Source organism: Ahaetulla prasina, chromosome 1 (genome assembly GCF_028640845.1).
Source record: "Ahaetulla prasina isolate Xishuangbanna chromosome 1, ASM2864084v1, whole genome shotgun sequence".
In the NCBI taxonomy this organism is placed as follows: Eukaryota; Metazoa; Chordata; class Lepidosauria; order Squamata; family Colubridae; genus Ahaetulla; species Ahaetulla prasina.
In genome coordinates, this window is record NC_080539.1 from 181045336 (window position 1) to 181070933 (window position 25598).

Sequence of the window (25598 nt, forward strand, 5' to 3'; positions counted from 1 at the left end):
AAACACAGCAAAACGTGCATTCTTTTTTAGGGGATAAATAAAAATACATCATTTTCATGAGGTACATAATATATAAATGGATGTATTATGGGTTCGGGGGGGGGGAAAGGATGCAGAGAGAGATAACAAATGACCTTTAACAGAATGGGACAGAGATGGTAGGCTGAACAAAATGGTTTATTATTATGCAATCCAAAGCAGTACTACTTCTATTCTTTTTTATTCAAGACTAACACCAGTTACTAAGGCTGAAAATGTCAATGCTGAGAATACAAGTATTAGCAGTATTACATATATAACATCTCCATGTTGGCAGTAGAACACAGCTATTGCTATTATAGCAAAACTGGTGGTAGAACAGAAGGAGAGGCCTGACAAGGGTAAAGAAAAATCACTGATATCAAAGTGGACAGTGCTTCTATCTCTTAAGTGAAGTACAAAAATAAATAACTAATGAATACATATACATTTTACATACATACATTTTACATACATATATTTATTTATACATGCAATAAATACTTTTGAGATGCTATAAGGTTTTATTTTGTTTTGACATTTGCATGGTGTTCTGCACCTATACACTTTCCCCTTCTATGTAATTATTTGATAAAGGGAGTCTCCCTTTAATCTTAGGCTGGAAAACCATTAAAAAAAAACCAAAAATGCTGGGGTGTGTATGAGTTAAAGAACTCTTTAAAAGAAGTCTTCTTTAAGACCTGTGGACTTCCAACTCCCAGTGTTCCTCAGCCAGTGAAGCACAAATCTTAAAGTTGCCAAGGTTGGAGACCCCTGCTTTAAAACACCTTTTCCTGTCAATTTTCATCGTATATTTTTTTTTTTGCCATAACAATTAAATTGACAAATTAAGGAACTTTGAATTATTTTCTTTAAGGTTGATACATAAAGCATTAAAGTATACATATTCCAGTACTGAAACCTTTTCAGCTTCCCAAATGATCTGTTAAAAAAATACCTTTTTTTTTTTTACAAACACTTGTTTGATTTTTATTTATTTTTTACAAAATTTCCAGGTGTCCCTCCCACCTTTCTTCTACCCCTTCCAACCTATCTGCAATATTTCTAGAAAGCTTTACATCTTTATAAGCTGCACCGTCCAAGGAGATATATATATATATAATTAAGGAATTTACCAGCATACACCAGTGATTCTTGACTGATAAAGCTCAATTAAGATTCATTAGGTTTATGTAACAGAGATTATAAAAATCTCAGTTTTGCCAGCTTTGATGTGGGAAACAGCTGTTCTTATAATAAGGTCCAATTATCTGGCAAGTTCACTTTTGGTATAGACGTTATTTCTTTCATTAGAACCTGAAATAACACCTTTCCATAATGCAGCATCACATTGGATTCTGAAGCAGCATGCCATATTCTATCCAAGATAAAGTTTTTGAACTTTTACTTCTGCCAACATCACGATTAGAGCAGGAATGAGTATCTGTGAGCAAGATCAAACTTCATAAATCCAGCCAATGTGGATTTGAATTCGGATTCTAATTGTATTTGACAACTTTGTTCATAGGTTCAGCAAAAGTTGTCAAATTTTATTTTTATCATTTGTGACTTACGTTCCATACTGTCCACATCATTTAAAGGCGAGTGCCATTCTTTTGAACTGAATCTATTTCTTTGGAGTTAGAAGAGGAAGTCATGCCCTGTTCATATACAAACCAAGGAAATTAAAAAATGTGGATTTAAACTACTTTAGCCCCATCATTTTTGAGTGTGCAGGGGTTGTTGATCCCAGGAAAACATGCAGCTGCTCTACAGAATCGCAGGCAGCTGCTGCATTTGTACCCCTAACAATTGCAAAGCATCTTTTTGGAATCAAATACAAAATGCTACGCCATTCTATATGAACAATCCACTCTTTGCTGGAGAGACATTTTTATTCTATGTGCGTGTGTTGCATATGTGTGTGTGCACACAGGCATGTGAAAGATGAACCAGTAATTTCTTCAATTCAGTTTTTTTTTGGGGGGGGATCTATAATATTCACACTAGTGGTAATTAAAGGAATTTTAAGCAAGCCAGAAAAAAAATGATGATCTACTCCTGTGAAGGAGATAAGTGGTTTTAATCATTTAATAAATAAATAAAGATATTTTATTTAGTTAAAGCTCCATGATAACTCTCAGTATTGGGAGACTTCAAGATAGATCATGATAAACATGAACCTCTATTGAGTCATTGTTATAAAGTTACTTTTGTAGTAGAAATGTATGATTCCACTCTTGTTGCAACTGTTTTCCCTTTAGTACTGTACACGTTGCTGAAAGCTATTTAAGCACTGTCTTACTGACATTTTTCTGTGGCTAGGAAATGAAATTTAATTCCCAGTTTTGGATCTATGTTCCCTTATGCTTTCCTACTGAGTTGTTTCAAAGTATATATTGTGTGCATAGCAGCTTGGTTACAGTAGTGACTGAATTTTTGGGTTCTGTATGTGATTTGGCCGATTGTTTGTACTGGAATGGTTTTCCATGCTTTTCTCTGACTCTTCTCTGGAAAAAAATTTCAGGACAATGTTCAATTCAGTGAGATGTGAATTCATTTTCTTTCATAACCATGGAGAGATCCAAAACATTTGTGTGCTTTCAATAAGGGGAGGTACAGACCAGATTTTTTACATGTATCTTGGGATCAGGAAACAATAAGGGGTTCATGCCATTAGTGGGTTATCTCCTATTTGTTTAAAGGTCAGCAAAATTATCAGAGATGCTGGTTATCCCATCCTGTTCCTGCTTGGTTGATTATTTGCTTTTTACTGTGGCTGCATAGGATTGCTATGGTAGTCCTTGACTTAAAGACCACAGTTGAGCCCAAACTTTTTGTTGCTAAGCAAAACAGTTGTTAAATGAATTTTCTCCATTTTACAACCTTTCTTGCCACAATTATTAAGTGAATCGCTGCAGTTGTTAAGTTAGTAATACATCTGTAAAGTTAATTTGGCTTCCCCATTGACTTTGCTTGTAAGAAGGGGAAGTTGCAACAGTTACAAGTGTGAAAAACCATCATAAAAACCTTAAACACTCATTAAATGAACTGTTATAGGTTGAGGACTACCTGTAAGTTTCTTGAGTACTTTGTCAAAATATAAAGAACATAGGATATGTTGTGCTAATTTTATTTTATAAGAGAAATTATTCATATTAAAAGAATTTTAAAAGAAAGTTCTTGTTTCAGGGCAGATGGCCATCTCTTAGATAAAAGCCATATCAGGAAAAGATTGTCATTTTCTTACATTTGCGTACTAGGCCTTGAATTTTCTTTCTTTCCCTTTGTGTCCTTCTCTCCCTTTTGGTGAAGATTAATCAGCAGATCAGAAAATCATTTTGTAGTTTCCCAATGTTCCAATAGCTGAATGATAAAGGACTGGGGAAAAATTAACTGGGTGCATTTTTGTACAAAAGATCTGACATTTGGGATGTAAAGAAAAGATCATTTCAGGCCTATGCATCTTTTCCATATTTTCAGGGATGCTGTTGAATTTTGTCCATATTTAATATGATGCATCATTTGCCCATTTGTTAAAATGATACACCATAATATGTATTCAAAGAAATAGACTTCAATATTTTTTTTAAAAAAATGTATTTAGTATCATTTTTATTAGCAGCATTCACACATTAGGTGACCATGACAGAAGGAGGCTTCCATGAAATAAAGTGATCTCTGAAGTGCTATCACCAGTAAGTCTCACAAGTGTCCCACTGCAGAATTCCCCACATGAATCCTTATAAAACACAAATTGCTAACATTGTTTCAGTGAAAGCATATAAAGAAAGGAAAGGCAAATATGACATCTTGTGCAGAATGCTATAATCAGGGTTGAGGATCCAGTATCATCCAGTAAAAACAATGCCTGATTCAGGAAGATAGATGATTTGCCTGGAGTGGGGGAGGGAAAGAAAGCAATTAGGGAAACAACAGTATATTTATTGAAAATCAATGTATGATTTCTCCAGAACTCTACACCAGTGTTATAGTCCAATGACAAGTATAATGCATTGGCCAATAGACCCATTTAACTAATTCCTTGGCTATTGTAACATAATTTATTTTCCCCTACTGGTATTCCCCTTAGTGTCTAGTGTAGTTCATTGCCACCTTGTTGATTTGATGGAGTGCTGGTCTCTGCATCTTATGTCCCTACAAAACTTGTTTACTTCCTTCAATGAGTCTGGCCCAGACTATTTTAACTGACCATTGTCTTGGTTATTCCTCAAGGTTATTCCTACTGCCCATTACAGAGTGGGAAGATTTGAAATCTTCGGAGCTTTTTCTTTTACAAGTACTTGATGGGTGGTGGCATATGATTTAGCCTCTAGACTTTTTTTCATCTTTATTGCTCATCTCTGTACTCTTTCTAAGGGAAGGGTGTCAAATTGGCGGCCTGTGGGCCGGATGCATCAGCTGCAGGCCACACCCACCCAAGTTCTGGGAATGGGGAAAACAGGTCACGAAACGTCACATGATGGCAACGTAACACGATGAGTTTGACACACAGGTTCTAAGGCCTCAATATCTTTTTTTAATCATGGGGACCAGAATTGGACACAATATGCCATATGTGCCGAATACTAATGCAGTTTAGGGCAGTAATATTACTTCTCATGATCTTGATGCTATCCCTCTGTTAATTCAACCTAGGACTGCATTTATTTTTTGGCAGCTGTGGAACACTGCTGAGTCATACTTAAGTGGTAATCCACCAGAAGACTTAGATCCCTCTCACAGGCATTATTGTTAAGCCATGTACTGCCTATTCTGTACATGTGCATTTGATTTTTCATTCCTAAATATAGGACTTACTTTTCCTCCCACTGAACTGCATCTTGTTGGGTAGAGCCCAATGCTCAAGTGTCAAGATTCTTCTGAACCCTGCCTCTATCTTCCAAAGTGTTAGTATTTTCCCTAAACTTGGTGACATCTGCAGGCTTGATGAGCTCCCCTTCTACCCCCTCATCTAGATTATTTATGAAGATTTTGAAGAATACTGTCTCTAATACAAAACCTTGAGGTACCCCACTGCATGCTTCCTTCTAATGTAGTTCCATTGGGGATCACGAACAGAGTTACGGTTGGTCAGCCAACCACAAATCCATCCGATAATAGTATTGTCTATCCCGCATTGTTCTATCTTATCAAGGAGTAGGTTGTGGTCTACTCTATCAAAAGCCTTACTGAAATCTAAGTATATTCTACCCACAGCATTTTCTTGATCCACTAAGTTAAAAGGCAATAAGATTTGTTTGGCATGATTTTCTTTTAACAAACCCATATTGGCTTCTAGTAATCACCTTGTTCACTTCCAGATGCTCACAAATCTGCTGCTTGATTATCTTTTCCAGGATTTTCCCAGGTATTGATGTCAAGCTGATTGGTCTGTAGTTTCCTGGTTCCACTTTTCCCTCTTTTTGAAGATTTGAACCACATCAGCTCTTTTCCAGGCCTCTGGCAGTTTCCCCTCTGCTCCAGGAGCTCTAAAAGATTTTATTTAGTGGTTCCGAGATCTCATCTGCCAGCTCCTTCAGTACCCTGGGATGTAAACCATCTGGTAATCATGTAATCATGATAGTCATGTAATATAATCATCATTACATTATCCTACAGCAGAAGTCCTTGGAGTGCAATAAAAGTGACAATAAAATAATAATGAATTAAAGCAACATGGCAATGAAAATGCAAAAAAAAAAAAAGATTTAGGAATTTTTTAAAAAAACTAAACAAGAGGTGATTACTTAAAACATTCAACAAGTCTTTGCCTAATCTCACATTGCCCGCATGTGTGAGCACTTGGAGCAGGCCTTTCTTTATCTTCTCAATTTCTGTCAGCGTACAACACAGCAAGTAGCTGGTCTTCACATTCCCAAGATCTAAAGAAAGTTATACAGTATAATCAATGCCAATAGGTTGAATTCATCCTGGAAATAACTGAGAAATGATAAATCTGATGTTATATTGGTGTTATATGATAAAATCCAGTTCTGGTCATTATATTTTGTATGAACTGAACTAATCTAAATCATCCTCAAGGTCAGTTCTTGAAAAATGAATTGTAATCATTTTAATGGGAGATTACTAAGATGTAGATGGCTAAAGATAAGCTCTCTTTTTAAACAGAGCTACTGTATACTTGATGTACCATCCAAACTGGTAAAAGGCAACTCTTTGGCACAGGAGACTAGTGTGACTCTAGGGACAAAAAAGTATCTATCAACAATCTCAAGTTACGGATGTGATCCTTTAGGAGGAGGAGAACCCTCCCAGAATGTGCCAAACTCCTCATGCTGGCAGATGACTCACCAATTAGCACTTCTGCCTTGTCTGGTTTGAACTGCAGATTATTGGCCCTCTTTCAGATGATTACAGCAACCAAACCTTGATTAAGCATTTCTACTACCTCACCTGGATGAGACAAGAATGAGAGACCAAATGTTAAGACTTCAATGGAGATATGTCCTGGGATTGAAAGAGTAAAAAGACATAGCGGAGTAAGAGGTACAACACACTCTGTGGTACATTGGAATGCAAGGTAAACCTCTTGGAAACCTCCCAGTGAGGAACCAGCAGAAATATAAAGGGTCAGCAGCAGAAGTGGTATTGTTTTGTAGGAATGATGGAGGATAAGAATGTATTAGACTCTACCTTTTTCCTACAGGTTCCGCCCCTCCCCCCATGTCTCCTTTTGGAGGTAAGCTCTTATTGAGATAATTGAGGCAATGCTCCTCTGTCTCATTTAGTCCCAAGAAGCCAAACTGTGATTTTGCAAGGAGTAAGACACCATAAGCTACTCAATGTCATCCAAGCAGTTGTCTGCTTGAACAATTAGGGTTTCTCTTTACTGTCCTCCCCATCTCTTTTGCATAGTTCCATGTATCTTCCAAATCTTGGCTTTTCCGATCTTCAGTAACAAATTAAGGAATGAATTAAGAAAGAGAAGTCCATCCTGCTATCAATTAGCTTTCAATATTTGAGAAGCAGAAGAAATGATTGCAGTTAAATGTCTGGAATCCCTTTGATAAATGCATTGATATATCTGGGAAGTAACTACATTTGATGTTTAAAGGCAATTATTTCACCTTTACAAATACCTCCTGCTACATCTCACTTTTCTCCTCCACGTAAGGAAGTACAGCATAGGGGAAAAAATCCATAAATCCTAATATTTTCTGCTGTTAGTCTTGGATAGAATAGTGGAGATCATGATTGTCCTATCTGGTTCCATAATTGTCTTTTTTTTTTCACTGGTAACTTTTCAGCAAAATTCCTGTAACCAGAATTTTCATTTATGTGTTCAGTGGTATTTGTTTAATATATATCCCACCTTTTTTCCATGAGCTCAAGGCAATACAGCTAAATCTCTTTCCTTCAAATTTCTCCCAAAATTAAACTACTCCCAAATTCACCTAGTGAATTTCCATGCCTGAAAGTGGGCTGGACCTGGATCTCCTACTCTAATTTTAACCATGGCCATGTCGGCGCTCTAGATATTAGAGCAAACAGATTTTTCCAACCCTGAAAAGCCATTTGTCCTAATATGTGAAATGAATCTTTCATAACACTTACATGTTATTACTAGTATGTTATGATTGACTATAGGTTGCCCACCCCTGCTATAAAGGTTATTTTTAACTGTTTTTTAGAATTCTGATGAGATATTAGCGATAGCAGTTATGCCAACTCCCAGCATTGTAAATGGTTCCCAGAAGACAAAGGGAACTTAGGCAGATGCAGGAATACTTGTGTAACTTGTTCTATAAAATAATTCTTGAACATCTCCTTACTTATACTCATTTTATAATATATTGTTGGTCCAGAAAAATCAACACCTCCTGTAAAGCAGTAGTTAAGATTTCTTTCCTGTATGAAATAAAGTATAAGGGAAATTTGTAAGGCTTGTCTTTTGCCAATTTTGTACACATCATGAATAATCCCCAAGCATTACAGTAGTATAATCCTTTTTCAATAACATTCACCTTTTAACTCTTCTACAATTAATCAGAGGAAGAAAAAAGAGACAACTTATACTTTGATCTCATTATGAAAACTTAGTTTGAATGAAGCTGGCAGACTTAAGCATGCATATTTATACACAAAAAGAGATTGAATTTCTGCCTCAAGACATACATAGAGGAGGATCCCACTGAAGAAAGGTGGGGGAGAGAGTATTTGTCAATATGCTTTAAACTTCTACATGAACTCCCACATTGTTTCCAAGGACTCCCCTAATCATAGAAGAATATGGTCACAAATGACTAGGCTCAAATTATTGTATTTTGGATAGATAATACAAAAACCCAGATTCCTTGAAAACTCCATAGTTCTAAGCAAGGTGGAATAAAAGTGAAGAAAAGGATATTCAGCAACAAGGTAAATGAACTCAGTTATAGCAATGATGGATACACCAATGCATGATGTGTGCATGGCCAGGTGAGGAACAGATCATCCTGGAGACAATCTAACCATAGGCTCACTAGTCGTCAGCACTGACTTCGTGATATGTAATCACTCAATCAAGGAAAGAAAAGAAAGAATTGATGAAAATAACGTCTCTTACTTCCTCCAGCAGGAACGTTGTCTGAAAAGGTTTAGGTCATACTAAGACAGAAAACATTATTTGTGGAAAGAAAATATTTTTTAAAACCTCTGATATTATGCTCCCAATTTATTTGAAATCAATAATTCAGTTTAACTCTAAAATCTATTACATTTCAGAAGAAATTATTTGCCTTTGGAACAGTATAGTTGAAAACACATGAAATGCATTTGAAAATAAGTCTTAGTACATATCTAATTGATTAGCATTCTAAAACACACTGAAATACATTATTTCATAAGTTCTTTTGCTATTATCTTTAATGGCAGTTGAATAAAATTGTAAATCGTAAACATTTTAATACAAGTAGTCCTACAAGTAGTTATAACAGTTCATTTAGTGTCTGTTCAAAGTTACACCACTGAAAAAGGTGGATTATGACCGTTTTTCACAGTTATGACCATTGCAGGTGATCAAAATTCAAATGCTTGGCAACTGGTTCATATTTATGACGGTTGCAGTGTCGCAGGGTCATGTGATCAACTTTTGCGAACTTCTGATAAGCAAAGTCAATGGGGAAGTCAGGTTCACTTGACAACTGAGTTACTAATTTAACAATTACAAGGACTCACTTAACAACAGTGGCAAGAAAAGTTGTAAAATAGGGCAAAACTCACTTAACAAATGTCTTACTTAGCGACATAAATTTTAGGCTCAATTTTTGTCGTAAGTCAGGGACTACCTGTAGTTTTCAGTAAATCAGATAATAATAAAGATTGTTCAATAACAATATGTTATACTGAAACCTAGTTAATCACTTCACTTAGATTTGCCTTCTATGCTAGGCCATAATATTCAGCCATGAGAAACAGAAGACACTATCTGAATGTGTACAGTGTTTTCTTTCCCCCTTGTCTCTACTCCTTCCAGTAAGCAGCAACCTGGCTATCCCTGATATCAGTAGCAAAACATGGGGGTCATTGTTGGAGGTTGCAGCTTTGAGAAAAAACAACTTGCATGATGCCACTATGGAGATGTTCCCAGGAGTTCAGGATGTTGTAGATGGAAGTTTATTTTTGTGGGGTCCCACAGCAATCCCCACTAAATAGATTGGGCTGAATGGTACTAGGTGCCCTTTATTTAGAAAACATGCTTTAATTCTAAATAGTTATTTGGGCTGTCAGCTTTCTGGTTCAAATCCAACCACTTCTTATAATTTGTATCAGTACCTCTATTCAATCATTTGATTAGATTTCTGTGGCAGCAATCATGACACATAATCAAACACTGTATCCCTGATTATCATATATTTAATTATGTTTATATCCTTCCACATGTTAATGTGTATGAATCATTGATCGCAATAAAGGAAATTTGTATATAACGTTTGAATAGAAATGTTGTAACGTTAATAATATGGTTTGATAACTAGCCTTTTATTCTATTATGCTAAGAAAATATGAACATATTGTAACCTAGCCAAGCAAAGCAAGTTTAACATTTATTTATTTTGATGGCATAGATAAACTTCTGATTAATTTAACTTCCACTGAGACACCATATATACTAATCTTGCATTTCAGAACAGCAGTCAAGGAATTATATATTGTGCGCAAGTGAGAGGATCAAAGAGCCTCGATCATGCTGTAGGCAATGTTTGTAGCCTTATCCCAGGGCCGCATTACGCCTAGTAATCCAAGTGTCAGATGAAGGTAGCTCAATCCAGTTGAAATAATGACAAACCATCTTCATTAAAAACAGAATGTGCATAATAATTGTCATTACTTGAAAAATGGTAGGATCTGGACAAAGTCAGAAAACACAAGATTGTGGCTTAGCTAGGAAATCATAAGGCAATGGTTGGTCCCACTAATGAAAAAATAAAATATGACAATTTGATGATTTCCTCCAACTTCTCCCAAAGCAGAATCAGTGAAAGCATGTATGGTTACTGAATGAATTTAAAAACTGGAATTCATGTTTACTATTTAGATAGTGTTAGTGCATTAACTATTTATACTACTGTAATTATTAAATATTCCTACTTAGCTTTATTTGTATTAGGTAGAAGTTGAATCAATTAAAAATGTGTAATATATGCTCAAGATACATTTGCCCCATTTTACAACCTTTCTTGCCACAGTTGTTAAGTGAATCACTGCAGTTGTTAATAGCACAGTTGTTACGTGAATCTGGTTACTCCATTGACTTTGCTTATGAGAAGGTCGCCAAAGGGGATCACGTGACCCCAGGACACTGCAACCATCATAAATATGAGTCAGTTGCTAAGCGCCTGAACTTTGATTCCATGACCATGAGATTGCTGCAACGGTTGTAAGTGTGAAAAACGATCATGTCAGTTTTTTCAGTGGCATTGTAATTTTGAACAGTCAACAAGTGAACTGTTGTAAGTCGGGGACCACCTGTATGTCTACCTTCCATGAACTCTACTCTTCTAAAATCCTGGCCACTAGAGATGATTTCTAAACAATCCATTCTCATAGGCTTATATATATATTATACACACACACACACACACACAATCTGGGATAAAACAGGGCACTTAAAATATAAAAATTAAAAAAAGAAACCTTCATTAACAAAGTTAAATATAGTTTAGAAATCATTTATTTTAAATGCTATATTTATTATTTATTTTATTTATTTTATTTTTCATATTTGTATACCGCCCTATCTCCCTAGGGACTCAGGGCGGTTCACAGGCAATTAAAAATACATATAAATACAAGTTAAAATAACAGTTAAAAAACTTATTCTATAGCCCATTATTAAAAATAATATAAAAAATAAAAACCCGTTTAAAACCAATAAATTTAAAATCTAATCCAGTCCCGCGCAGATGAATAAATATGTTTTGAGCTCGCGACGAAAGGTTCGGAGGTCCGGAAGTTGACGCAGTCCTGGAGGGAGTTCGTTCCAGAGGGTGGGAGCCCCCACAGAGAAGGCCCTTCCCCTGGGCGTCGCCAGACGACACTGCCTAGCTGACGGCACCCTGAGGAGTCCCTCTCTGTGAGAGCGCACGGGCCGGTGAGAGGTAGCAGTAGGCGGTCCCGTAAATAGCCCGGCCCTATGCCATGGAGCGCTTTAAAGATTATCACCAACACCTTGAAGCGCACCCGGAAGGCCACAGGTAGCCAGTGCAGTCTGCGCAGGATAGGTGTCTAAATTTATTTGGCCAATAAACCTTTCATTACATTGAAGGTCATCTACAACAGCCCATGTAACTAAGTTAGTTTCATTATTTTCAAGACAATAGTGATGTATCTGTTTCTGAAAATCATTAAAATCACTAATGTTTCAACTCAAATTTGATTCCGATTAATTTCCCATTGCATACGTTCACTATCAGATCTTTTTTATCTGCTCAGCATCTTTTCCATTCTGGCATTCTGATGTCTTTTTTTTTAATATGGAGGATGAAAGGCAAAACATTTGTGCCTTTCTAGATGGTATAAACCAAATCATATCATATCTGTGACATGCTAAGCTTCGTTTATCTTTATAAATATTATGGCTTCTATTAAACCATTTTATCATGAAAGTCAATTCCATTGGAATCAGTAAGATTTAGTTCCAGGTAAAAGCTAAGCCTGAGATTTATAGTTCCTTGAATAAAAATGAGTATAATCTGAATGCTCTAAATTGTGGTCTTTTATAGGATCAAATGCTGTTAACTCTGCAAGTATTCATCAAGGCCTTTTTTCTTTCCAAAGAATGAGGATCGTTTTTACTAAAAGCCTAAAACTGTGGAGGCATTTGGTAGGAAAATATTATTTCCACATTAGAAATGACTGCTGTCTATTTTAAGTATCTCTTTACACTAGTTGCCAGTAGCTTCCTTAAACATCTAAACACGTATTTTTAGTTAGCAGAGAAGGAAAAGTTTATATTCAATGAGATTTACAGAAAGCAAATAGAAATCTGACAAGCATATTATTAATCGTGCATGCAATTTTATAAATATTCAGTGGAGGTGTCCTAAAGATATTATAAATGACCAAATAGGTATCGACAACTCAGTTAGTCTAAATGCAGTAACTAGTAATATATTTAGCAACAGATCCTAAATAAATCAACTGGATTCACAGCTGAAGAATAAATGTTTAGGCTTGAAATGGCAAATGTCAACTGTTTAGGTAATTGTAACTGGATTCTAATGGTGATGATAAACAAGCGCAAGAATAATGTTCACTGTTGTACGTTTATAATTGGCTGCACCGAATTTACTAGTACAACTCTACCAGACTGATCCTAAAAAATTTTTTTTATCAATGTGCCTTCCCAAAAGATGGACAAATGTTAAAGAGTTATTGGTGATCAAAAGAATCGTCTCCTCAAAGAAACATGTCTATCTGAAAGCAGGTAGCAGGGGTGTTTGTTGGATGTACTATAGAGGATAATTTTAATGGAAGAATGGACTGGTGTGTTTAAAAACAGAAAAAATGCAGACCCCAAGATCTTGCCTTCTCTGCACAAAGTCGCTCCAAACGGAACGGTGACTTGCTCTAAAGCAAGCCGGGAGTTTCATGCCTGGGTCGGTGGGGAAGAGGCCTAGCCCAGGGATAACCCCGTCGTCCGTCTCTCTGCAACGCGCGGGTTTTTTGTTTTTGTTTTTACGACGGCAGACAAAACGGAGAGAGATAAACGGGGCGCGTGGCTGGGGAGAAGGTCTGTTACCCCTGCGCGCCTCTTATCTCGAAAAGTGCTCCGGGTGACAAATGGGATGAAAGAGAGAAGGGTGGTTTTTTTTTGGGGGGGGGTTGGTGTTTCTTTTTGGACCTCGCTGTTCTTGCCTGTTGTTTTCAGGCATCCTCCTCTTCTTTCTTGGATCAAAACTCGAGAAGGAAGGAAGGAAGGAAGGAAGGAAGGAAGGAAGGAAGGAAGGAAGGAAGTTCTCGATGCTAAATACACCCCAGCAACTCCCGTGAAACTGTATTAGGAAGACGGGTTGATGGTCATTGGGGGCAACCCCACCGGCTTCCCAACTTTTTCTCGCGCCGAATCCCTTTGCCTTGAGCGCACGGACTGCCGGCAGCGGTTCTTGGCGGGGAGGCTGAAGGATCAAGCCGAACTCAGACCTTAGAAATTAGGGTCGATTTGATAGGTTGTTATCTACACTGGGCGGCGTTTACCCTATTACACTATTGGGTATGGGAACGCTTTTCATAAGCTCTGCCTTTTGTTGTGCGCGTGCCGAGAGCGAACCGAGCGCTATTCCACCTTTTAGTGCTCCCTCCGAAGACTGTAATTGATTCGAAAAGGTTTCCGACTACCAGATGTGGGGTTGGAATGGGGACTATGTTGACAATGGGTCGTCGGGGGGGGGCTGTTTGGAAAGTAAGATACTAATCTTAAAGTTTATAATGGAATGGTGAATAGGAAGACTTTCCCCCCACCCCCCCGGTCCTCCTCGCTCCAAGACAGAGAGCAGGGTCTCGGATTCTCGCTGCTCCCGGAGCGGAACTTCTTCGAAGGGGCAGAGGGAAAGCGAGGACGCGCAAGATTCGAGTTGCTGTGGAAAGCGCCGGAGCCGCAGGACCGCGCGAAGCCTCCGGCGCTACAGCCTCTCATCAGCCTAATGGTTGCGTTAGCATAGCAGGCAGAGTTCCGTATATGTAAACCACAAACAGCTAATCGTTAGAAATCCCAGCCTCCAGCCTCCGCCCCCACGCGCACCCATTCTGGACCCGTCTGGACTCCCCAAATCGATCCCTTTCCATCGGTGGCTCTTTTGCTAGATCAGCCCCGCGGCTTTTCGAAGCGCTGGCCGAAGTCAAGAGTTCTTCGCTTTCCTCATATAAGTCACCCCTACCAGCAAACTTTGGAAACTTGTCCCGACAATCCGCCCCCTCCACGCGCAGCGATAGACAGACAGACAGACAGACAGATAGACACGCTTTCGTCCCACGCAGTTTGTTCCTCCAGTCGGAAGTTCACCCTCTCTGACAGATTCTCGCGCTCGGGAGCCGCCTAAAGTTCCTGTCCTCTTCTTATTATTTTGACTACTTTTCCTTTCCTAAACCCCTCCCCAGAGAACTTGCCGCTTTTGCGGAAGAAGAACTCAAGCTCGTTTCTGAGCGAAGGGCAGACTTTTGATAAAAAGCTCTCCTCCCAGTTATCTTATCTTGCACTACCCAAAGCGACAAAACTCGCGAGCGGAGAGCCCACCAAGTTCACTCGCACCTTCGTTTTACTCGACTCGGGTGGAAGTGTGTGTGCGTGCGAGTGGGGGTGGGGGTTGCTCAAAGACCCTCGTAGGAAAGAGAGCAACTCCACTTCCAGCCAATAAATCTTGCCCGGAGGAGCGACAGAAACGCTCAAGGAAACTAGTTTTACCTCCTCGCCCTTCCAGCCCTTTAGGACACCTCCTAAAGGAAAGAAGAAAATAAAGACGCGGGGAGGGAGGGGGCACAAAGCAGCCCAAACACGTAGCAGTGGAAGGAAGACGCGCTGGTGCGAGGAAGGGAGAGAGACACACACAGAGAGACAGAGAGAGAGCGCGCGAGTGAGCGAGGCGGAACGGAGCGAAAAGGGAGGAAGAGACGCGCTTCGCAGCTCTGCCGCAGCCGGGACTTCGCCGCGGCGCTTGGCCAAGAAGCCGCGCGGCCGCCCAAGCGCCTCCCGCATTCAGCCGCACTTTTCCTCACCGCGATTTCCCCCGCAACCCCTCTTGCTCTCCCCTTAATTAGAGCCGGTTTCCTTGGTCCTCCCCGCATCCCTCTCCGTCCCCTCCCGTCCTTTCTCTCTCTCTCCCCCGTCTCTTTTTCGACTCCCCGGTCCTCCTCCAACGCCTCTTCGAGCGGCCCTTCCGAGTCCCCTGCAGACCTCGCTAACTTGTGGCTGTTGTGATGCGTATTCCCGTAGATCCCAGCACCAGCAGGAGGTTCAGCCCCCCTTCCAGCAGCCTGCAGCCCGGAAAGATGAGCGAAGTCAGCCCGGTAGTGGCGGCAGCCCAGCAGCAGCAGCAGCAACAGCAGCAACAGCAGCAGCAGCAGCAGCAGCAGCAGCAGCAGCAGCACCAGGAGGCGGCGGCAGTGGCGGCGGTGCCCAGACTTCGCCCGCACGATAACCGCACCATGGTGGAGATCATCGCCGACCACCCGGCCGAGCTGGTCCGCACCGACAGCCCGAACTTCTTGTGCTCCGTGCTGCCTTCACACTGGCGCTGCAACAAAACTCTCCCGGTGGCATTCAAGGTAAGGAGAGCTGGGCAAACCTTCATCAGTCCCACCCCCCCTTCGCCTTTCACGGTGGCCCAAGGCAATTTCCTCGTTTCCTCCTGGTCAGGGCAAGGGGCAAGGCGTCAGGGGGCAGTGTGATAAGTTAGGGCCTTGGCACCCACTGCGTGCAGTTTACGGGGATTTGTAAGTCTCGGCTACTATTCTCCAGGAGCACCTAAGCACCATTGGGATAGTACTTTGCATCAGCTGGGAATTGCCCATCTTATAGGTACCTGGCCTTGTCTTCTTGGGGCTGGGGAATAGCCTTCACTATATGACCTCCTCCTGGCTGCCTGTTTTTAAAACCTTGTTACTGGCACAAGTAGGCTTCTCACTTTCCCTTAAATCCTTAGAAGAAAGAATCCTCTCCTCTTCCTCCCCTATCCTTGTTATTGCAGTGGCCAAAGGATCTTTCCTTCTTAAAGAAAAGTGCAGAAAAGTTTGAACAAGCATTCATCTCATGTCTTTAGGAGAGGACTTGTGGTCCACTTTAAAATAGGAGATTTGTGTCTTTTGCCACATCAGAAAAGGAGGCACTGTATATTTGTGGTGGTAATCCTTAGCCTCAGTCCTTAGGCAGCTCCACAGTCCTCTGTTGACTGTTACTTTCTTTACTATCTAGGATGCCTGTTCTCGATCAACATTTACCTCCCTCGTATTAGCTCTAGACTGAATGAAGTTCATTGGCTTATTATTAGCAAACTGCCTAGTAAGGCTAAGGCAAATTAGAGTGAGGTATTAATATATACAGAAGGGATTTTAAATAAAATGACCCCAGCTGTTACAAAATGTTTTTCATAAATAATTCGCAAGATAGGATTCATCTAATTGATCATCAGGATCTGTTAGATGCTCCAAGACAAAATCTCTTGAGGGACACTAGAACTGTTCTTTCCAGAATCAAAGACTTTTGGGGGTTAGATCTCTGCAGTGTTTTCATCTTTTGGTCCTAGGCACCTTCCTGACCCATCCTCCCAATATCATTTTAAATTTCCTGTGTTGTTGTTTTTATGTTTAATTTTCTCAACCATAAAATGAGTGCCTGCTCTAGAAGAACTTTGAATTCATTGATGTTGATCTAAAAATGGAATTGAGCAGAAGTTTCATTGTGGGAGGTGCCTCTTTTGCATCTGGTCGTATTTGTTGTATCTCTCCAGGGCATTAAATAAAAAGTTCTGCTGGAAGCTGTTTAGACATACATCTTTAATAGAAGGTGTTTTGTTGATTTGTGGAGTAATGAGGATGAAAGAGTCTTTAAAACTAGTGACAGAAAGGAAAAGCTGTTGATTGGGTCTGGGTGGGAAGATTTCTGTTGGGGAGGGGGAGATTGTGTTGGACTCCTGCTGGGCAAATTAGGAAGCATTTGCACAGAAGGGTGGGTTTGAGGTTGTTTTTCTTTTTTTGGCCAAGGCAAAGAGAGTCAATGTTTTTAATATGATCACAGATCAGTGAAATGCTATTCAGAACCGAATCAAGAACGGCTTTATTAATATTTTACAGTATATTCACACTCAAATTTTAGAAAACAGAATGTTTTCTCCACTTTCTTTTCTCATGTATCCATTTTCACAATCCTCAGCTGCATCTCCTTGTCTGTACTAAAGATTTATGCCTCTACTTTTCCTCTTTAATGGGATGACTTTTGTTCAGTAGAAAAGGAATAATAGCTAATACGTAAGAGAGCTAACCATTTCACATGGACATTACCATAGTACATCTATCCTTTATTATGTTTATGTACATAGAAACAAAATGTGTATATATGTACCCCTATTACACACACACACACACACACACACACACACACACATATATAAAATACACAGAAAAATACACAGAATATAAATTGAGCCCATCATATCTAACATATATGAAGAAGCTTTCCTCCGCCCCCTAATATAACAGCCAAAGCTACACTGAATTCTGAGTTTAAAATAATACATGGATTAAATGAATAAGGGGTCAGGATTCCCCAGAGAGTGGAATACTAGTACTGAAAGAGATACGTTGTACATAAATGATAAACAAGAAATTATGGAGCTATTAAGGAAACAGTGAGTTTGGTTTGAGAATTTAGCTCAGGCTTGTATTTGTTCCAAACATGTAGTGACCTCTCCAGTTGTAGATTCCTTGGAATAGTAGCTAAATCACGGAAGAATCTAATATGCCATGTGGTCTTGCCACAGCTTCATTTCATGAAATTCTGTACTTTAAAACTGGACAAAGTTTTAGGTACTTTCAGCTTAGTTCAGTGGCTATCCTTTAAAGGATGAAAGTGTTAATAAACTGAGGGTTTTTATTATGTGTTGGAAGGGTGATAGATCTTTCTTTATCTGGGTTTATCAACAGCTTGGATGCAATACCTAGAATCACTGAAAAAGAGAGAGATCTTCTTTAAATCTGATTACTGTCATTATTCAGTATCATAGCTTAGCATGGTAGAAGCTGCAGCTGGGAAGTTTAAAAAGACATTCAGAGCTCTTGCTTGTGTGTTTATGTGTGTTCATGCATACAAACTTGATTCCTGCTTGCATATTTGCCATATATGTTCGAGGTTTCTCATCTCAAATGAAAAGGTTATGGCAGGTACAGGGAAAGTTTCCTTTCTGTAATAATGTCGATGTGTGATAAATTACAATGGTATCAGAATTTTAAACCATTAGAAATAAATATGCTCTTTTCAAATTATTACTGCCACCTGCTGAGTTTTAAACATTAGGGATGTGATGTGAGAGTCCAATCTTAAAATGCTAATATGGAAGTAATCGTATCAGTGACATTTAATTAAGAAGCAGACCCGATATAATGTCTATGCTATACACCAGTATCTATTTGTGGTGATTACAAAGACACTATACAAGTTAGTTATATATGCCTATTTAGTCTTAACAGTAAAAAAAAAGTTGTGATACAAAATATAAAGGTTTCCATTCTTAATCTTTTACTGGTTAACTATGACATGCAAATAGAAAATAAAGCAGTACAATTTGTTTATAACATGCTGCTGCAGATAAAGACCCTACTGGAAAGAATATTTGTAAAATAAAATACTGGTAAAAGTTTCCACTAAATAATTTTCATAAAAGGATTTGAAGTTATTTGGGAGGTAGATTATTTTGAAAAAAGCAAGGCATGATTGCAAATGCATGTATTAATTACAAGATTTAAAGTGGTTGCTTGTATTAGCTATCATGTGATGAATCCACTTCAAAGGCACAGAATACATAGAAACTTCTTGGAAAAAGCAGCCTTGTAAGATACATTGGTTTTAATAGTAGTCACTGAACTGCATACAGCTGCATACAGCTTTGCTGAAGTATGATTCAAGTATCAGTTGAGGGAAATGGATTTACTTATAAAAAGTCTTTAATTGGAAAGTAATCCCACATAGTAATAATGAAATGAAATGTCAGTTGGAAATGCATGTTGGCATGATGGTCAAAGACATCATCCACCATGGGTAAATTTATCTGAAGCAGTGGTTTGACTGGAGGCAAATATGTTCATAAGATTTCCAAATGCTCTCTCACTTGCGGCAGAGAGACAGAAGGAGAGGGGGAGGGGGAGAGAGAGGGAGGGAGGGAAGGAGGGAGAGACTGTGCTCTTTTAGGCTATATTTTGTTCAAAATTGCATTGGTGAAGCATTACTGAAGGGCATCTTTATATTTGGGGGCTGGTTGAAGAAAAGTCCTGATTTATTCAGAAATAAGATTGTCAAACATTTATTTTAGAAATTTCATCTATATTTGATTTTTTTTTTTTGGAAAAAAAAACTTTCTCCCAGTAAAACATGACAATTTTAATAGCATACCTTTATGTAGTAAATTAAGAGCTACTGAAAAAACAGGTATTAAGTGAAAATTGTAACTCTTCCATAATATTCATGGTGGAAGCAATGTGATCATCTCCATCCATCAACTTTCCCATGAATCATTCTGTATTGTGGGGCTGGACTAGGAATCCAGCATTTGGCCCACTGGTAATGTTTTAATGTTTCTTTTAGGGGCACTAATTATGTTTTCACAAAGACACTGCGTCCATTCATCATATCCCTTGCTCCAGAGAAGGCTTATTGGAGTCAGTGGGACTTTACCAAAGTAAGTGGCTGAAGGAACATAGTCAGAATTATTAGTTATTCAGCTCTCTACATTTTTGCTGACCTAGATGATGCCAGTGGTAATAAAAAGCTTGTAAGTTAAAAATAACAGGAAAAATAATTACATTTGGTGTGAAGTAATAATGCTGTTGTAGATTGCAGCTATCCGGGATGTTTCTATTTCCACCAGACCCTCAGTTATTCAGTTGATTTCAATAGCCTCAGGTTAAAGTCCAGAACATGAATGGCAAGCAGAGTGCTATTTTTGTAATTAAAAATACTGTAATTCAAATAAGTTACAGCAAAGACTCCAAGTTTTTTAAAAAAAAACTTAGCTGTACTTTTTATTGTTTAGCTACATAAAATTATTTTAGTAATGAAAATTTGTATTATTGAAATTCAAAATGTATGTTGCATTTTACAAAAGATACCACAGTATACAATGTTACTGTTGCTCCCTTAGAATATGTTTAAAACATTTGTTTAGGTTACTTGCTCAAATAAGAGTTTTAGGTGATATAGACTATTGAAGACAAATATTGAAACAGTTCAGTTTTTAGTTTTCATCTTGATCATTGGACTGAAAATGGCAAAAGTTAAAATAGCTGATAAAAATAAAATTCTGCAGGCTTTTAGCAGATTGTTTTAAACTATGATACAAAATTCCTTTAATTTCTAGTGTGGAAAATGCAAGTACTCAAAACATTGGAAACCATGTATATAGAAAAATATATGCAAGAGGCTAAGAACAATTCTTGTGGCTCAGTTGGAAGTGTGCTGTTATGATGTTGTAGTCATGCTGTATTTCTTAAAAACAGCTGTACAGATTGGATCACTAAATGGATTAATTTACACCATAGTACATTTTACAACATGAAGGAGATTATATGTCATGTAAATTCTAGATAGCTTTAGAAGCGTTCATTATGTGTACCCTAAAAATCTGATTTCCATTTTTATTTAAACAAAATACTTTTTACGAAGTAGCTCTGTTTAAATTAATCTCAGGTACATGGAACAGAACCAAATTTTGTATCTTGTTGAGATGTTCTTAAGTCATTTTGTGGTGTTTGTTAAGTTGTTCTGTATTCTAGATCAGGGGTCTCCAACCTTGGTCCCTTTAAGACATGTGGACTTCAACTCCCAGAGTCCCTCAGCCAGCAAAGCTGGGAGTTGAAATCCACAAGTCTTAAAGGGACCAAGGTTGGAGACCCCTGTTCTAGATCATATCTGCTTAAGTCACTTTATTTTCAAGAAGTTCATTTCTTCTGTAAAGACTGGGGTGGGGGGAAATATAAAGAGTGGGATTTAAGACAGTCAGAACATCCTGAGATATGTGCATAGTTACCACCTTGTGGAGGCTTTTTCCTTGAAGGGTTTACCTCACTTCTTCTTGCTGGACATTCTTGCTTCTGTCAGGGAAGGATCCTGGTTTTCTACTTATGTTTTTAAAATGCCTCACAGAGAAAGTTTTTCTTCCCAAAGTCTTTCTTCCCCAAATCCAGGGTTGGAGAGATGAACTGCATCACTGTGTATTCATTTAACAGGACTGTATCTTCTATGTTTGCCTCATTTTCTGTGACTACTGTTCTGTTTCCATATTGCTGGTCAGCTCTTCCTTTTCATATCCGCCTACAATAGGAGTTAATGATGATTGTGGTATGTACAAACATATTCCATATAATGAGCTAAGAGTCTTTCCAAAATACATACAGTAAGTCATTTTAGGTTTCTAGATAGAATAAAGTAATATATTCTTTCAAAATGGTATACCATCATCGGGGTTAGTTGTGGAAGCCTATGATTCACTTTTAAGTGGGCTATATTTTATAGCTTGATACATTCACTTTTAGCATTAAATCTAAGCTGGGTGCCAGTTTGCATATTGGAACTTGACCTGACCTGACCTGACCTGACCTGACATGACTTGACATGACCTGATATGACCTGACCTGACTTCACTTCACTTCACTTCACTTCACTTCATTTCCTTCAAATCAGTGTTGAATCCTGTGACTGCCTGGAAAAATTCCTGAAGTTTTCTTGGCAAGATTTTGGGAGTGTTTAGCCCTTGCCTTCTCCCTAGGCTTGAGAGAGACTGACTGGCCAAAGGTCACTGAGCTGGCTTTGTGCCTAAGCAGGACTAGAACTCATGGTCTCGTGATGGTTTCTACTCTCATGTCTTCACCACTATGCCGTACTGGCTCTCTGGATCTAAATGTGGAATGCTATTAACAGCAATTCATTCTTTTCAGTTATATATGTCATAATAATATTTGTATCGTTATTGTCCAGAATTACAAAATAGCCCTGGGGATAGTTTGAGAAATTAGGAAAGGGAGAAGTTCAACTGGTTCACTTTCTATTATAATAACTAGAGCAGAAAATGTATCTCTGGGCTCAACTCTGGGCCTTCCCACATTTGACTTAAGAAAGCAGATACCATGGATACAAATCTGTAACCTACAGTATGTGCACTTTATGTTGTAACATACTGGTCCCATTTTGCAGCTGAGGAATATTGATATTCAAAGATAAAGTGGGATCAGATAGAATGTACAAACATAGTAGTGCTACTAAGTATATACATCATTATTTTTTCTCATTATTCTGCAACTAAATTTCCTTTTTTGAAATAATTGAAACAGCAGAGCATACAAGGGGTTTAATTTAATACATAAATTAAAATTGTAGCATACAGTATGTATTGCTTGTCTTTCACATGGCAAGATAACAAAATTGTCTTTCTTTCAGATGAGAATTTAGTCTCCCTTCTCATTGTTCTTCACAAAATCAAATATTTTTTTACTGCACAATTTCTTCTAATAAAATAGAAACTCACCTTGTGTGCTCTCCCTGACTTAATTTGTGCCTAGACACACAATTTGGAATCATGTAGGGGTGATTTAATTCCTCCTTTACAGAAGTTATAATTATTTAGGTTCTTTGCTCCCATTAGTCGGAAACTCTTTGTGGCAAATGATGAAAAAGATAGAAGTCTAATATTGTGGAACACTTCAAAGTCCTTCTGATTTCAGCAGGAAGTTATTTACATATCTATGACTGATTTATTCTTTTATCATCAGCTGAATTGATTCCTAGTTGCTTAAGCTTGAATCTATTTACACCCAATGAAGCCTTTTGCTAAAATCATGAATTCTAAGTTGTTCATAGTATGGCTGAAATATATATAATGATGAAAAGTGCAGTTAGAAAGCAAAATTGAAAATAAAATCTGTCCAAGATATAGTTAGTTTATTGTAATTTGTATGGTTATATTGGTTTCTTGGTTTACAAAGCTATTTGCAATATTGAAACAGAAATCCAAAATATACTTGACAAGTATTTTCACTTTTATTGTGTACTTTATTTCTGGCACTACAGAATTGAAAGCGTTACCTTATCACTGTGTGAGATCATAGGAATAGGAATAGACAGTTTAACATATTGTGATTAATGCAGATTCCAGAATCCATAAAGTGTATTTCTATTGTCTAAAATATTTAATTTTAAATGTAATTTAGCATTATTTTCTACATTTAGAATAATGTGGTACTGTTCTGTTTGGTTCTGTAGATAACGCCTTATAATAATCAACAACCTAAGGAGAAATTATGTTGCAAAAACAAAATTGACAATTTAAACTGAGAGTCTTAAACATTTAATACTGTTCTCATATTTTTCAATGTTTTTCCCATAATAATGAAAACTAGAACTCTTTTATCTTCTTTTGCTTTGTGTTATTTAAAACAAAATTAAAAAGAGACTTATTCCGTCAGTGAAACTTGGATGTGAAGAGTATAGTGGAATACACAGATGTAGGGATCCTAAGAATCAGCATATTGTCATGCAAACATCGTCTTTCCTTTAGAATTAAAGCATGGGAGGTCATCATTTTATCTATTCTACCCCATGTGGTTTCTGGAGGTATGCTGACTTAGCAGTCTTTGAAAGCCAAGATCCACTCTTAACCATTTTGTGGGGACAGTGTAATGATATCATACATCTGGGAGGAGGGGTATTGGGGAAGTTAAGCAGTTTTTCATTGGTGGTTTGATATATTTATTTTAGGGCTTATACTACTGTTTTAATACGGTTTACCCTGAAAAGGCAGACATTTGCACTGCTTGCTTTTTTTTTTTTTTTTTTAAAAACATGATCAAGGTGAGTTCTGAGTGCTGCAAAACTGGGATTTGGCAAATTCATATCAATATGACATCACCTCCAGTGTCACGATTGCCAATGCTGTGACCTATCGCTGTAATATAGTAATTGAAGACTTGTTGTTTATAGCAATAGCATTTAGACTTATATACCGCTTCACAGTCCTTTACAGCCCTCTCTAAGCCGTTTACAGAGTCAGCATATTGCCTCCAAATCTGGGCCTCATTTTACCCACCTCAGAAGGATGGAAGGATGAGTCAACCTTGAGCTGGTGAGACTCGAGCTGCTGGCAGTTGGCAGAGTTAGCCTGCAATACTGCATTCTAACCATTATGCCAGCCCTATTTGACTTTGGAAGTTTCCATGAGCAACAAACGTGTGAAATTATAGAGTGGACTTAACTTACCAGTTTACCTTGTTCAACTCTTGCATGCATTGGATTCGTGTCTATTGCAGGTAGCCTATGTGCATAATTTATGCTGTGGAGTAGAAACCAGAGCCCCATATCCAGGAGGCCATTGAATGGTTGCTTCCTGTTACAAATGTGCTCATACCTCAAGGAGTAGAATAATAATCATTTGGAAAATAATGGCCATGATTGGCCTGAACCTTCCCCTCTTCTGCTGATACAATTAATACTGGGGCAAGTAATACTAACTACCAAGTATTTAGTGGTTGGTTTGAGATTCAGAGAAATTAAGAAATTATTGTTATGTCTTTATTGTCATAGGTGGTGGCTTTAGGAGAAGTCCCTGATGGGACAGTGGTCACAGTCATGGCTGGAAATGATGAAAATTATTCTGCAGAGCTGAGGAATGCCTCAGCTGTAATGAAGAATCAAGTGGCGCGGTTTAATGACCTGAGATTCGTTGGCAGAAGTGGAAGAGGTAAATAATTTCATTATAGATTTGTTAAATCAACAACTGAAATCACAGTCAAGACCTAAAAAGGAATGCATTATCTATCAATCCACTACTATTAAACTTTCATTTATACGGTAAATGTAGGCTGCAACATTCTTTAACTAGGCTTGGTCACCTACTACAGGATTATTTTCCTATGGACGGACGGATGGATGGATGGATATATGTGTGTGTGTTTGTGTGTGTGTGTATCAGTGGTGGGATTCAGCCAGATCGCACCACTTTGGGAGAACCGGTTGTTAACTTTCTGAGCAGTTTGGTGAACTGGTTGTTGGAAGAAATCATTAGAGCAGAGAACCATTTGTTAAATTATTTGAATCCCACCACTGGTGTGTATTATATATGAATGAAAGGAAGGAAGGAAGGTAAGGAGGAAAGAAGGAAGAGGGGAGGGAGGGAGGAAGGAAGGAAGGAATTTGGATTTTGTGGGGGGATTGCTTTCTGATATCAGCAAATGGGTTGAAAGGAAACATGATGATGTTTCTCCTTTGATACACAGTTCACTTTGCAATTTTTCACTTATGGAAATGTTAAGGAGGGAAAAAATCTGTTAAATGTGTTGCCAGATCCAAAGAACAGTTAGGTTGTCTTAGTGGGTTCAGGGAATTC

At 38.3% G+C, this 25598-nt stretch overlaps 1 protein-coding gene and 1 long non-coding RNA gene across 12 annotated transcripts in view; one reads left to right on the top strand and one right to left on the bottom strand.

Annotated features, from left to right (window-relative positions):
• The window catches only part of RUNX2 (RUNX family transcription factor 2), a 257072-nt gene that overhangs the window by 58494 nt on the left and 172980 nt on the right, over positions 1 to 25598 (top strand). For 3 of the 6 annotated variants that reach the window (XM_058183448.1, XM_058183463.1, XM_058183489.1), the window contains exons 3-4: positions 15452 to 15783; positions 24797 to 24953. In XM_058183448.1, coding sequence (XP_058039431.1) covers positions 15452 to 15783; positions 24797 to 24953 — 489 coding nt within the window. Of the gene's footprint in view, positions 1 to 10786; positions 13925 to 15429; positions 15784 to 24796; positions 24954 to 25598 lie in introns of those variants that run through there. The other 3 variants (XM_058183471.1, XM_058183455.1, XM_058183482.1) reach the window with 3 other exon arrangements.
• On the bottom strand, positions 173 to 15551 carry LOC131198668 (uncharacterized). 6 transcript variants are annotated; one of them, XR_009155137.1, is made up of 5 exons: positions 15413 to 15543; positions 7815 to 7890; positions 6334 to 6435; positions 5328 to 5903; positions 173 to 3915 (listed from the first exon to the last, which is right to left on the bottom strand). It is a non-coding gene; the product is annotated as an uncharacterized LOC131198668 (long non-coding RNA). The 6 variants fall into 6 exon arrangements; XR_009155133.1 differs by lacking the exon at positions 7815 to 7890 and having other exon boundaries at positions 15413 to 15551; XR_009155134.1 differs by having other exon boundaries at positions 6334 to 7890.